The sequence below is a fragment of the Anolis sagrei genome, chromosome 3, assembly GCF_037176765.1.
Source record: "Anolis sagrei isolate rAnoSag1 chromosome 3, rAnoSag1.mat, whole genome shotgun sequence".
In the NCBI taxonomy this organism is placed as follows: Eukaryota; Metazoa; Chordata; class Lepidosauria; order Squamata; family Dactyloidae; genus Anolis; species Anolis sagrei.
In genome coordinates, this window is record NC_090023.1 from 68,304,544 (window position 1) to 68,319,860 (window position 15,317).

Genomic DNA, 15,317 nt, shown 5'->3' on the forward strand with positions numbered 1-15,317 from the left:
GGCTTTAAAGGCCAATGCCAGCACTTTGAATTGGGCTCGGTAGCTAATCGGCAGCCAGTGGAGCTGGTACAGCAGAGGAGTTGTATGCTCCCTGCGCCCTGCTCCTGTTAGTACCATGGCTGCCGCCCGTTGGACTAGTTGGAGCTTCCGAGCCGTCTTCAAAGGCAACCCCACGTAGAGAGCGTTGCAGTATTCTTAAGAAAGAAACTTAAGAAAGTCTTCATGTAAAATACACCAAATTATGGTTTTGGCAAGGGAGGAGAGGGTGAGAACAGGTAGCCTTTTAAATAATCTAATTAAGTCTGCTTTAATACTTTTAGTATTGGCAAAGCACTGTAGTTTCTAAAGGTCAGGAACAAATGTATTTAGGGCAAGCCAAATAACTACAAAAGCCTAAACATTTTTGTAAAGCCAAGCAAACTAAGAATACTAAAATTCCTTTGATATGAGATTTACCTGACAGGAACCAAATTTGGATTCCTAGGTATGCCGCTTCCCCTGATACCTGCAGTTCATCATGGAATTCAGTCGGAAAGTAAGCCAAAAGTCTTACTTGTCAAAGGAAAATTGGAAACTGTATTTGAATCTTTTCCAATCAGTTTAGAAGCAATAGAAATGCTATGCTAGAAAAGGGATGATGCCTCTCAGCTTTCCTTCTGGATGTATGGGAACAAAGAATGTTTCTTGATAACAGAAGAATTACTTCTTCAAAGAGAAATTCAATTTTAAGTCAGTACACTCACAGAAGCTAAACTTCCTCTTTCTGTACATGAAGCAGGTGACTTATAAATTCTACTAGGCACAGTCCTTTCCCCATATTCAACCTGTCCTTCATTAGCAGCAGTTAAAAGAAAATGTCTAAGCACCTTCTTCACATAATATGAATTTCAACATGCATCTAATAAGCAGTTTTTAAAATATTCACTTTCTGTTTCTGAAAATAAACTAACAAGCCTATTTCCATTTAAATATCTACATATTCGTATGTTTCCTAAAGTGAATGAGTTAAGAAATTATTAAAAGAAGCATTAGAAGAAGGAAGGAGATACAGATCAGCCTTCTGTAGGCTCAATTCTGCCCCCTCCCACGTCATCAGGACCCATGGAAACAGAACCCTACATCCGTCTGATGAGCTCTTTGGAAAACAGTCCAGTTTCCAAAGATTATTAGTTATTCAGAACTTATTCTGAATGCACTCCTCATTTTTTTGTGCATTACATAGTATTTTCGCCGCAGGATTAATGCTTCTGCACAAATAATACATGGAAAATGTGTGAATTTTGTGTAAGCATGATTTTCATTAGCCCAGGATTCTCATAATCAGCTTTCCCAACACTTGAAGAAACCACTTTTGTTTAGTATTTCTTAAAATATTTTTCCCGCACCAAAAACTTCAGAATCAAAACTTACCCAATACCTTTTCATTTGAATTGTGTAAACCTTAGAAGCCTCCCAAAGTCAGATTCATTTATAGCACAAGAAAGCAAAGCCAAGCCAAAAAACCTGCCATTCCTCTTTAAATTAATTGCCTCTCACCATTAGGAGAGAAAAGCAGCAGGGAGTTCGCTGGGAAAGAGACAGAGAAAGCACAGAATTCTGGGAAATGTGGTTTTGGAAGGCGAAGAGTCCTATGGCAGAGAATTCAAAAGCCCAAATCATGATGGGGAGAGATTTGTCCCTCAGTAGCAGCAGCCAACCAGAGTTCAATAAATTGTTAAATCTGCAAAGAGGAGGACTGACTGATACTTCTAGTAAATAAATCTCTATGTTGGGATGGGACAGTCAATGAGATAGCTGTTGTGGCTTTGAACATTGTCATTTTTTTTAAAAAAAAATTCTCTTGTGTCATTGTATAGAAAATTCAAGGAGACAGTTATTGTAGTTTTTAAAAAATGTTTATAAAAACTTTGAAAATTCCTAAAACTTTCTGAATAGATGAAAAGTTCTGAAACTTGATGGGCTAACAGTGGTAAATGTTTTCTACCATTGTAGTAAGTTTTCCCCCATAGATGTAAAAATAAGGGAGAAAGGAGCCCCTGAAGTCTCCTCACTTGGACAATTATTATAATGAAAAAGTAACAAAATTTCATTACTCTCATTATAGTAAGGGAATTTTCGCTAATGATACTGTTGAAACAATTTAGAAACAAAATGCCAGGGCCCTAATTTTGTTATTACTTTTGAAACATTTTTTCATTGATCACACAGCCCTACAAAACAGGTACCAAGGTATATGGTTGGATTGGGGGGGGGGGAGAGAGTCTATTTCTCAAATGTTTACTGTACATGTTAAAATAATGACTCAATGATGCTTGCATTGCCTTTAAAATATTCTAGGTCCTCCAGGCAACCCCATAGCATGATTCCATTAGATGTTACTACAGAGGACAAGTTTCTAGAAATTTTGAGGCAAAACTGTTTGCATGGTGGTTCTCATGATTTGGGCTTTTGCCACCCCTTTACATATTTCTATCAGAGATGTGCACAGTTTAGTTTTTGTGTACCAGATTAAAATGATCTGGAGGATTTAGAGGCTAAATGCATGAAAACAAGCCTGGCGTGGGACAGCTGAAGCCTTAGCAGGAACAGATAACAGTAGCTGGATCTTTTTGGCTCTTGGGACTAATAATGTGGACCAACGGGGCTGAGCAGCACTCTACTGAGGTGGAGGGGCAACATGTGTGCAGGGCAGCCTTGCTAATCAGGCAAGATGCTGCTGCTTCTTTGCTTTCTTTCCCAGCAGGTTCCTCCATCCCTTCATGAAGGTCTCCCCCCCCCCCCGCAGCCACTTGAGGCAAATGGGAACTTGCTTTCCCAGCAGCACTTTGTGCTGTGCAAGCATTGAAGGAGCCTTGTGCTCCCTCCTAGAGCATGATGGGAGTTGAGCTTTTTCTCTCTGTGTGTTTCTCACTTTCTTTCTCAGTCAATCAGAGGCCTGTTTGGCTGTGGCCATCCATTCTCCTCCCCTCTTGTGGTGTGCACTAGGGACTCCAATTCCCAGAATCCCCTCTTGTGATTTTTTTTTTAAAAAATGTTATGGTAAAAACTTTTAAAATTTCCAAAAATTTAGAGGATTGGTTCTGAAACTTGGCAGGCTTGCAGTAGAAGATATGGCTTATAAGTGAGGGGAGTTTCATACTGATGGGCCTAAAATGGCAGATAAATGAGCCTCTAAAGTTTCTCCATTGGTGCCAATGGACTGAATCTTTCAAGGATGAAAACAGAAACCCTTCCTGAATTCAGGAAGTTCCTTAAAAACAGAACAGGGGACAGCCAAAACGGGACACCAAAAATGGCATGGGTTTTTGCCGAATGCTCATGCCTACTATCTATTACTTTTCTCATGTTAATTCAACATGTTTTGATGTTAATTTAAAGAAGGCATAATATTATTTCTCTAATGGAATAATGCAATGAGTGCTAATGCCATTTGTTTCCAAGTTGATATTGATTTGGGAGTTGGGTACACTTGTGATTCTCAAGTGTTTTTAAAGAATAATAATAATAATTGAAATGTAGGTAATAAGAACACATTAGCTATGTGCTAGTAACATGCAACATTTTCATAGAAAGTGATGATCCATGTCAGCATACGTTTTTGTAATTAGAACTGAACAATAAATAAATGAGCAATGAAAAATAAATTAGAAAATAATGTTTCAAACTTTGATTTAGTACACTGATTTTGAAGTGTTCTGAATCATATGAAGAGACTCTTCACACAAGAAGTTTCTCTTCAGAAAGTCACAATTCACAGAAATATGAGATGAGCTGGAGGAAGTTATAAGGTGTTCATTAATGCCTAAGGAGTTCTGCAAAGAAAAGAATGATGAAGACAATGATTGAATACCTTTCCTCCTAATACTCATTATATATTGGCATCGCCCTACTGCTCTATTTCAGTTTGGTTTTTAACTGTTTGGAAACTAAACTAGATTTTCCCCACATAGAAATTTCAATGCCCTGAATGCATAGTGGATATATATCTCAAAATGTTTCTTCCCAATTTCAGCTCTTTGGGTTTCATGCATTATTTTTACAAGACTGCATTTTTGTTGCTGCTTCCTATATGAATTTATTTGGATTTTTATGGGTTTTTGTTAGTCACTTAGCAAAGGAAGTTGTATTTCCTGAGAAGTATGAAAATATGCAGCTGGCCCTCTTCATTTGCAGATTTGACTTTTGCTGATTTGACTTTTCATGGATTTGATTTTAATGTCCTGTCTAGCAATCTCTGGGTTCTCATTTATCAGAGGTCTGACTTTTACCTTCTGTTTCTTGATCAATAAATAGTTGTTTTATCTTATGGCATTGGTAAAAGGTTTTGTTTTTGGTTTTTTTTTAAAAAAAACTATATAGCACAACACTATTAACAGGAGATTCATTCCTGAACTTACTGTGGAAACATGAAACTGTGGATAATAGCAAACTCTATTGAAATATATGACTTCTGCTGGAAGTTACCCTGGAGGACCTATAAAATTCCTAAAGAGTTATAATTCCTTGGAATTTGCTATATTCTCCAGGTTGATTGAGTTCCTGCATGTATATATCACTCTTCAATCTGAAAGAATGACTTTATTATGTGGCAATAACGTATAGAGGTAGGCTGTACTTTAGTGTTTGAAGATCGGGACATCCGTAGGGATAGTAAGGTGCTTGTTTATAAAGTTATTGTGCTCCCAACCTTGTTAGACACCTGTGAAATATGACTGTCTGCTGATGTCACACTCAACCCCTGGAACAATTCCATCAGCATTGCCTCTGAAAAATTCTGCAAATCTTTTAGGAAGACAAATGTCAGTGTGCTGGAAGAAGCAAAGACCACCAGCATTGAAGCGATGCTCCTATGCTGGACCGGACACATTGTCTGAATGCCCAATCACCATCCCCTAAAGCAGTTACTATACTCCCAACTCAAGAATGGAAAACAGAATGTTGGTGGACAGGAAAAGAGATTTAAAGATGGGCTTAAAGACAACCTTAAAAAATGTGGTCTAGACACTGAAAACTAAGAAGTCCTGGCCCTTGAGTGCTCTAACTGGAGGTCAACTGTGACAAGCGGTGCTGTGGAATTCATAGAGGCACGCATGAAGGGAGAAGGAGAGAAATGTGCCAAGAGGAAGGCACATCATGCCAACCCTGACCGAGACTGCCTTTCACCTGGAAACCAATGCCCTCACTGTATCCACTGTCAAGACACTACACTTTGAAGGCCATCATACTTGGACAATGAGGGATCGTCTAAGTACTTTAGCAATCAATTCTAGATCATTGTCTCTCCTCCCCACTCCATACAAAAAAACCCCCAGAAGACAGGAGGCTTTAGCCTTTAGACTTCATTGGTTTATAGATCATGAAATAAATTAGTTGTAAAACTATCAATAATTAGGTCAGACCTCTCATAACATGCAGAATCAAGCTGTACAAGACAAATGTGTATTGTATAATAACTTTGCATATTAGATCTTGAACTGCATTTACGGAGATGCTGTGTTAAGGCATTCCATCAAAATCACTTAAAATGAAAGGCAATGACACCATCTAGATGGAAACTGTTCATGCATGTTTTGAAGAACCTTTCATAATGACTTTATTATTACTGCCAAGTTCTTCAGGAAATTAATACAGGAGTGGAATATAAATCTGGGGAAGATTACAAAATGATAGTTATCAGTGGGGAGTTGGATAGGGATGATTGAATTTCTAAAACAGCAAATATGATGTACAATTTATGATATTATGACATTTGGCACTCAAATCCTATTTACTCAATAATACTATCATCTGTGAGTGCAACAACTAACATGGCTTCCAAATCTTTTTATAATTTGAAAATACCACTGCTACTTTGCTAACTTTGTCAATGCGGCTAAACTTAGAGACTTTCTAAAGTTATCTCTTTTAAAGTAAGTTCCTCTTTACAAGTATTGTTTTAATCTGGAAATTCATACATATGTGTGTGTTTTTATCAGCCCCTCCAGTACCTTCCTTTGCTTGGAGATTGTGATCCTTAAAAAGATGAATTTGGCTCACTGCAAAGTATGAGAGAAATGAGACATTCCATGTTCTAGGCAGGGGTAGGAGTAATACTCCACAAGGGCATTGTGTTCAAAAGGCTGGAGCTGTTCAGGGCCGATTGGGTGCACCTGTCAGTGGAAGGGAATGTGTTGTTCTTGGATGATTTCAAGGAAAGAATCAAGGACATAGTATCCAGTCTGGTGGGGAAAGGTGGCATGTAAAAGGTTGCACATTCCTGGTGGTGCCCACCTTCGTAGATGAAGGGTAGACTTCCATTGACAATGTGGCTCGGTGGGGGCTGTAAATGGGTTCCCATTGGGGCTAGCATGATGGCTTTTCACTCTTTAAAAACTTTGAGGTTTTGGAGGAAGCGTCCTCAAGATGGCCTTCCACTTAAGATTGGCCAAGGTACACAGTCAAAGAATTTGGGATAGGCCTATGGATCTTGGTTCTAGTACAAGGATGGTCCTTGGAGGTGGTCAAAAGATGTGACACCTGGTTGAAGGACATTATCTCCCAGATGGCTGACAACAAATGGTAATCTCTTACAAGTTGTTTTCCCTTACAGGTTAACTCAATTTACAGGTTCTCACAGAAGTTCTAACAAATAAATAAATAGGTCAAGAAATAGCCCTTTAGCTCCATGTTTTGTGACTGGTCTCTTTATTTCATGGTGGGAATTCAAATTACTATCTTCCATGATTCCTCCATAATATCTGATGTGATGTTATGCTGCCTAAAAGTAACAGCATTAGGCCTGGTTTTGCTGACCTTTGTAAGTTGAGAGGCTATTTCAAATTTGCTTTGCATCAAATTGCCAAAGCTTGGAACATTATTTTGAAAAGTTTGTGCATTCCGAGCTTGAAGCGTTATTTTGAATAGTACTCATTTTACCTTTGAAAAAAACTGCCTACTTCTCATTACTCCATGGGTAACTAATTTGTAACATACTATTAATGTTTGGGAAAATTATTCCCCAAATCCTTCCCCCTGCCATTACCTTTTCAATGATAGTAATAACATGACCAATTGTTACATTATTTTGGAACAGGACCATTCTTGTGTTGTGTTGCATGCTTTGAAGTCATTTCTGACTTATGCCAACCCCAAGACAAATCTATCATGGTTTTTTTTTTATTTTGTTCAGAGGAGGCTTTGCCACTGCTTTACTCTGTGGTAAAGAAAGTGTGACTTGCCCAAGGTCACCCAGTTGGTCACAGAACAGCTTATATGCTTTTGTGGTTCCTTTTAAAGAGGTAGAATAGGTCAAAATCCATTTGTTACCTTCTCTTGAATAGACGCTTTGACTTTACAGAATATGTTTTGTCTATTTAAATTATGTTTATTGTTTTAAATTGTTTCAATCTGCCAATATTGATTTCCTTGTATGACACCTTGAGATCTCATGAAAAAGGGTGATAAGAATAAATAATAATAATAATAATAATAATAATAATAATAATAATAATTTACGTATATTTGATGACTCTGTTGGAAAGTTCCTACAATAAAGAGCTCTCATGATTTAGGGTTTGATACAAATACCTTAATTGAGAATTATGATGATGATGGTACATTAAATAAATCTATATCCGAAAGTTATTTCAGTAAAGAGAGTGAAACAGGGTATTGTGCTATTGTTTGCCAAGGCACTAAATATGGCATTGTCTGGAAGAAGACCCTGTGTACTGAACAATACTAAAAAGCAGATGTTCCATACTTACCTCTTTTATCAGGTTCATAAATCTTGGCCCAAACCGCCACGGCTTGTGTCTGTGGCACTGCAGGGAACTGACAGTCATTTGGGAGGCACGCTGGGAAGCTACCGCTACCATGTAAACAGCATCATATATCAGAGCTGCTTCTGTCTGTTTTGGGGGGGGAAACAGAAAAGGCTTTTTAGACAACATCTTTAATACCACAGTGTTGCTTTCCACTGTCCACTATAAAATATTATCCCTGAGATTGGTGTTTGTGACCAAGTAAATTATCTATGATGAAGTAATTGTGTATACAAGCTTAGGGGTTTTTTATAGGCAAGCAAAGCTTTGGATCAGGAAATTTGGGTGCATTTAAATGACAGAATCTCTCTGAGATGAACAGTATATTGCAACAAAAATGGATAAGCTAAATTTCTTTAATGCAACATAGAATTACTTATTATAAAACATAGTAACTTAACACCAGGATAAAAAGTGTAAAAATTTCATTTACTTTACTGATGAGATAAGCATACTTCTTTCGAAACTAGCCAGCTAACCCACTTTACAGGTACATCACTATGCTAACCCTGCAAAATCTGTTGGGAAATTGATAGAGGGATTCTCTATTGTGTTAAGCTAAGTGAAATATGTTTAAATAATAGAAAAATGCAATGCTGTGTTATACAAATTTATCTGCTACTATTTCACACAGTGCAAATTTGGGATTATACTTGAAACGCCAATTTAAACTGAATTTGTTGTTTTCCTTCATGTTGTTTCTGATTTATGGTAAGTCTAAGGCAAATGCATCAGGAGGTTATTCATCAAGAAGTTTTCAGAATAGGTTTGCCATTCCCTTTCTCTGAAGCTGAGAGACTGTAACTTACAGAGTCCTAGTTCAACATCCAAACCACTATATCACACTGGGTCCTTATTAAAACTGAATACAATCTACAAAGTACATTAAAGCATTACTCATGAACAATGCTTATATTTTCAAATGATTCAGATTCAGGTTGCAAAATACTTTGATTCATTTAACCATGTGTGTCTTTTGTCTTCAACTTTACCATCCCATTTTAAAGTGATCAGATAGAAGAGGAAAGAGTCTTCCAATGTGGAAGAAGGGTTTTTTTTCTTTCCTAAATGTGGATTCTTATGCAGAAATGTTATATATAGGGCTGACCCTACCACTGGAAATAATTATGCATCAGCCTCAAGTAGGCAACTTGGGTCTTATGAAAGGGCAGCAATGGTAACTACATAATGTATCATTGTTCCTTTATTGCCAAGGAGAAACACAAGCATGTATTTATGTTATTTTTAGAATAACCTGACTTGCTTCAGAAACTGTCTACCTCAATTTGTGCCATCGCCTGTCTTTCAGCCTTACACAGTATATTTTCCTTGGCTGATCCTGATGGTTATCTTCTGAAATTCCCCTTCCTTCATCACTTTAAAAATCAAAGGTCACCTGTCCCTCTGGTCAGACTATTTCCTGGTACTCTTGTACTTCTTTTTCTTACCAAAACCACTGATCCCCTCCTCATTCCTCACCTACAGCAGTGAGTTAACCAGCACCACATCACCATGTTCCTTACAATGTGTTTGAATGGTCACTGCTGCTTGGACTTACTGTCACAAAGCAAATTTTAACTGCCGCATTACTGGAAACTAAATTGGAATATCTATTTGTGAAGGGCATTCTAGAAATATTGTCAATGGATATGCATGTACTAGGAATGTAAAGAACATGGGATGTTGGAATGTTCACTTTGAAAATACACAATTGAGAATGCAATATTGTTAGCCAAAGGAAGATTTTCAACAGCCTGCAAAGGCACTACTTGGGCTATGGCTGCTTGAAATGGGACTTCATGAATTCTGTTCTCATTAATGGTATATAGGGACAAATCATGCCTTTAAATAGGTTGGTAGATCACACAGATATTGATTGGTAACATATAATAAAAGTTGCCCACAGCTAACCCATTCAGTTGTGTTGTCTCAATATGTCACTGGTGGAAGAGCAATGAGGTCTATGATTGTGGCCAACATCTTTTTTTCCGAGTCCAAGAAAGTTTTGCTTTTTTGAATGTAACTAAAGTAGACATTCCTTTCAGCATTGGGCTGAAAGGTTAGCTTTATAGTATGTTACCAATATTAGAGATAGTGGTTGTTCACTTACAGTCATCATGCCATCCAAGAGCCCAGTCTCTGGCTTGGGTGGGGCCTGTAGTCGTTCCATTGACCACTTATCAATAACCGATGCCACATACACATTGTCAATGTTGAGCAGACGAAACCCTGTCATATTAACTCCACTGTATCTGTAGGGTTCCAAGTCTAGCGCAAACAAATCCTTTGTTGCCAAGTTTTTCATATAAAAGAAAGAAAGTAAATATTACATCAATAATAAAAGTAGTCACCTTATACTGAATCAGCTTTTCAGCTCAGCAGTAGCTGGCGGCTACCATTGGGGAAATGAATTTGCCCGGGGTTTTAGTCTAAACTTTAAAAGAGTTATTGTACTCAGTAAACTATTTTGAGGACTGGACCTTGGAGATCTCCCTTAATATTGAAACAAATAAGTTTACTTCCCTATTGTCACTGTCATAATTGTAGTGTTAACCTTTATTAGTAATAATTTCCAAAGCTGTTGTCCATGCCCAAAGAATGATCTTCCTGTAGCTCTTTTACTAAAACTGGGTGTATCTAATGCAAACAGGCATAGTAACACAGTTTGATTTTTATCATCACTCACTAGGATTTGCATCTTTTTATAGGTGACATAGTATATCTGAATATGAAATCCAATCTTTTTCATTGTCAATTTCTACCAAAATCCAGACATCTTGAAAATGTATTTTCAAAGCCTGCTAGAAACGACATTCATTATAAAATCTGTAGAACTGTGAACCAAATAGGATTTATGATATACTTGATCTGCTGCAATGTAAGATATGAGATATTAAAAATTGCATTTTTTTCAAGAGAAGGCATTGTAATATTCAGTATTGGTGGATATCATTCATGTAAACATGCTACAACTATCACCCCAAAAATACAAATAAAAATTGCATGAAGAATTGGCTGCTCATGGTAAAGAATATTTTCAGGCTTTGGGGAACAAAACTGCCAGCACTGAAATGAACAATGCTGTTTTACTACTTATGAGCTTCATATTTCTCTTCCTCTGACAGTTTTGGTATATTTTTACCACAGTGTCTGATATATATGTCAAATTGATGAAGAAGTATTCCCACAAGTATTAAAAAAATTAAGCAGGCATACAATTGATACTTTAAGTGATGTTATTTTTGAGACACATTGTAGGTCACATATGGAAAGAAACAGAAGGCACTTGTCAGGGTTTAAAAGATTTGAGTCAAGAAAACAAAAACGTTAATATTAACAATTTTCTGAAAAAGCGTCAACTTAGATCCAATGCTGTGCTAGCCGAGTGTTGTCAATAGAATAAAACATCCTTCTCACCCCACTTTCCCACATCCTTCAAAAAAGCATATAAGTTTAATACAGAACTAGGGAGGAGACATGTGTAATATCATGTTTCATTCTGTGAATACAGAAAAATCCTATAGTGAGCTAAGTAAAATGTTATTTCCAAATAGTGACAAAAAGTTTTGAAATAGTTTGTATTTGCTCTTTTCCATCTGTCCCCAATCATTTCCTTAGATAAATTATTGAAATATGAAGAAACAGACATTGCTGTTCTTCCTACATCACAAAGAGATTAAAATAGAGAGAAAATGGGGTTGGTTAGTATGATAAATACAGCCTATCCGGCAACTTCCATTACAAGATGGCTCTACAAGTAACAGCAATGCTTTGCAACTAAGATGTTCATTTCATTCCTTATGGTGACACGCACAACAAGAAGATGAAGGACTTTCACTGCATCCACTTTAATGGAAACAAGTTATCCAAATATCTTACCAAGGTTGTAAAAAAGTAGTGATAATATTCAGTCATCATTCCCATGGAAAGGATCTATGGAAGAGAAAGAGATGAAGGAAGAGTGAAAATCACAATAAAAGTACTAAGCATTCTGTATGAGAATATGCAAACAGTCTCTAAATAAAGTGCCTCCATAACTTAAAATGTCTTGTTTGATCTCCTACAGAATATTATTTGTCTACATGTTGTTGTACCTCTATTGTGGTTAAATTGTATCAATGCCTGCTTCACAAACAAGTACATACATCAATAGAATTAGGGAAGTGGGGGCGATTTCATACATTAGGTGACCAAAGAGTTTAAGAAAGCTTTTAACCAATTTCCAGGACTGGTTGGTGGCTTTTTTATGTCAGCAGGCCATGAATTCCATCGATGTTCTCATACATATAAAAGCACTATCCAGGGTGCTGAAACTATTTTAGGAATGGGATTTAACACCTTGGAGAGATCTTTTAAGGCTCAGACTAAAATTCAGAGTAGTTTCACAGGCTGATTAACATGAAAGCCACTAACTGTCTCTGCTGAATGGTTTGGATTAGAGTTTTAAAATATCAAAAATATTTAGCAGACCAAGCCAGGCAGCTGAGTCAAATACCTTTTCATGTGACAAAAAGCAAATTATTTTTAAATTAATTATTAACAATGTATTGTTTATGATGTGGCTAATTGTTGGAAGAAAGAACAGTAAGTGATTAGTAATTTAATTTACTGTGGTCTCAGTCTGACACATTGTTAGTAGAAAAAAGACTAAGTTAGCAGGGTTCTTCTATTTTATTTTTATTTTTCATTTCCATAAGAAGGAACATACTTGTTCATGTGACCTCTGTACATGCTACACTTGTGCAACCAATTATGCCAGGGCTTATGTAATCAGTTGCACAAACAGTTGCATGACTGGCCCCTGCACTGAACTGCCCCCTTGCACATAGAGAAGGGTTAAATACAGCATCTTTTTGTGAACTTGGGGTGGGAGTATTGATTATTACAGGAAACAAAATACTGTGACCTAAGCAGTTGTGTATAGAAAAAAGATATGAAAAATAGTTGCAAAGTGAATATATATATTCATCATTTCCTTTCACTAGTATGAGCTTGGCATAGCCCATAATTCAACCTGAAACCTGTGTATTTGCTATGAGAATAAACCAGGAACCAGCCACTGGAGAGAAAAACAGCAAGGGCTATATAGTATGAACATGTTCCTTCCCTGGGCATATCCAAAGTGAAAGCAATTTGCACAATGCAGCCTGGGCCAATGTAAAGTCAGAGTGTAATTATTTGCTATTTTTGCCATTAAAGAAAGCAAAGAGTGTACTTGTCAGAGTGGTTATAGTTATTTTATATGTATGTATGTATGTTTTCAATGTGTTTGTATTAGTATTATAATGTATTACAATGTATTAGTATTGGTTTTCAAAGATGGATTCAGCTATGTGTTAGAATTGTTATTAAGAGGCAGAGAGAGAAAGAACCTTGAGACAGAGATAACGAAAATTCCTTTGCCCAGAGAAAAAGGGAGTTACCCAGCTTGAAGAACAGAATGTTTATGTTTGCCTGCCTGTACTGTACTGTGTGTCCGTCGCCATCTTTTTAGTTCCAAAATGTAGTTCCTATGCAGTAGATGCTTTAGTAAAGCTCTCTTAGAAGAATGCTGCCTGAGATTGTTTATTTCTGAAACTACACGCCTGTTGCGCCAGACTGGAGAGTCTGAACTCTGACATTTGGTTATGGGCCCAGATTATGCCCAGGATTATGACCAGATTTATGGATGATAAGAGTACCAAGGAGCAGACCTGTAAGCATGCTGCCGGAGCCCTGAATTGCAACCCAGTTGACAGAAGAGGCTGACGGAGCATGGGAACTGAAACAGCCTGACGGAGCAAAAGAGAGAATTTTGCCGTGGCTATTCAGTGTGAGTTGATGACAAAGATTGCAGCCTGCGGTGAGTAACGAGGCTGAGTTTTGAAAGAAGATACGCAGCGGGGCGCGCTGGGCCAATTGAGTGATTAAGAAGGTGATTGATGTTGGAATCTGCCAAGCCATAAAACTGCCAGAAGCTGTTTTTCCTTACAGCTGGGATTAAATCCGGGATTCCGGAGGTTACAAAATGGCTTTTTCAAAGTTCCAACTAACTTATGAAAATGACGGACGGAGTGATGGATGTGATGAATCGTCGGTGAGATGTGCAGACCGTCATCGGTGTTATTTTTGCAACAGACGAGGACATTATAAAAGAGATTGCAAAGAGAGGAAGTTTCAACTCAGTGGAACGGCCTGTGAGAGATATGGAGCCGAGACCAGTTACTGTGAAGATGAACAGAGAAACAGCAGCATAAAGATAAATTCCTGTGTGGTGTCAGCTGCAGCCAGAGAAGCGGAACTTTCCAAAGAATTTGCCCAGGCTGGCCGGAGGTGTTTCAACTGCAATAAAATTGGACATTATGCTCGGAATTGTGTGGAGAGAAGATACCAGTCCAGAGGGGGCCGTGTCCCTGGAGTTAGAGTAAAGAGAGGTCGCGGAAGCAGAGGGGGCTATTATGGGAGAAATAGCTCAAGTCAAGCCGAAGAAGCAAGGATCATGGTTGCCGCTGTAGGAGAACTGGATGGCATCAAAAGAGACAGATGGGTACTAGATTCGGGTGCGACACATCATATTTCGAATTCTCTACGTCATTTTAATTGCACCCAATATACCCAGGGGAGTATGGTAACTATGGCTGACGGGTCTTTTCTCATGTTTGAAAAGTTTGGGACGTGTTATATCCCTTGTCTTAATGTTTGTTGGGAGAAAGTATTGTATGTACCAGAAATGAGAACTAATCTGTTAAGTGTAGCAACTTTGACTGAACATAATTATCAAGTAAAGTTCAAGGGAATTTATTGTTATATTTTTGACCCCAAGGGTGTCTTGATTGCCAAGGGTGTGAAGAAAGATAAAATGTACTTAATGTTTGAGAAATTGAATCAGACAGAGAGCAATGAGAATGTACAAGTGCAATGTGTTAAAAATGAGATTCAACATGACAGGTGCATACATTTACTCCATAGGATTATGGGGCATGCTGATATGGAAGTCTTGAAGAAAACTTTAAATTTGTGTCCAGAATATGAGCTTGAAAAATGTTATTTTGATTTAAAATGTGCAATCTGCAGTGAGGTAAAAAGACAACCAATTAAGTGTTACAAGAAGTCCAAAATTAGAGCTGAGAGACTTTTCCAAATAGGACACATTAGTATTGCAGGACCTTACCAACAAAGTGGTGCAAATTCTAGATTTACTATGTTGATAGTGGAGAAATTATCTAAATTTTCTTTTGTATATTTCTTGAAAGATTTGTCAGAGGCCACTGAGAAGCTCGGAAATTGGTTAAAAATGGTTGAGAATGTTTTTGATGTGCAACTGGAGACGCTGTATATTGATAAAGGGGCTGAAGTGTGTAAAGATGAGTTAAAACAGTTTGTGAAGTCAGAAGGAATTGAAGTCATTGAAATGAGTCAGTTTAAGAATGAGGAAGGAATTGCAGATAAAAGAATGGAGTATATAAATGAAATGAAAACATGTATTTTCAAAGACTCGAAGATTGAGAATGTTTATTGGCCGGAAGCAATTCACAC

The 15,317-nt window shown here is 37.5% G+C and overlaps 1 protein-coding gene across 4 annotated transcripts in view; it reads right to left on the reverse strand.

Annotated features, from left to right (window-relative positions):
- GRIK1 (glutamate ionotropic receptor kainate type subunit 1) overlaps positions 1-15,317 on the reverse strand; it is a 206,250-nt gene that overhangs the window by 67,062 nt on the left and 123,871 nt on the right. For all 4 annotated transcript variants that reach the window (XM_060770450.2, XM_060770448.2, XM_060770451.2 and 1 more), the window contains exons 5-7: positions 11,682-11,735; positions 9,913-10,086; positions 7,746-7,889 (exon numbers count right to left, since the gene is read on the reverse strand). In XM_060770450.2, coding sequence (XP_060626433.2) covers positions 7,746-7,889; positions 9,913-10,086; positions 11,682-11,735 — 372 coding nt within the window. The remainder of the gene's footprint in view (positions 1-7,745; positions 7,890-9,912; positions 10,087-11,681; positions 11,736-15,317) is intronic.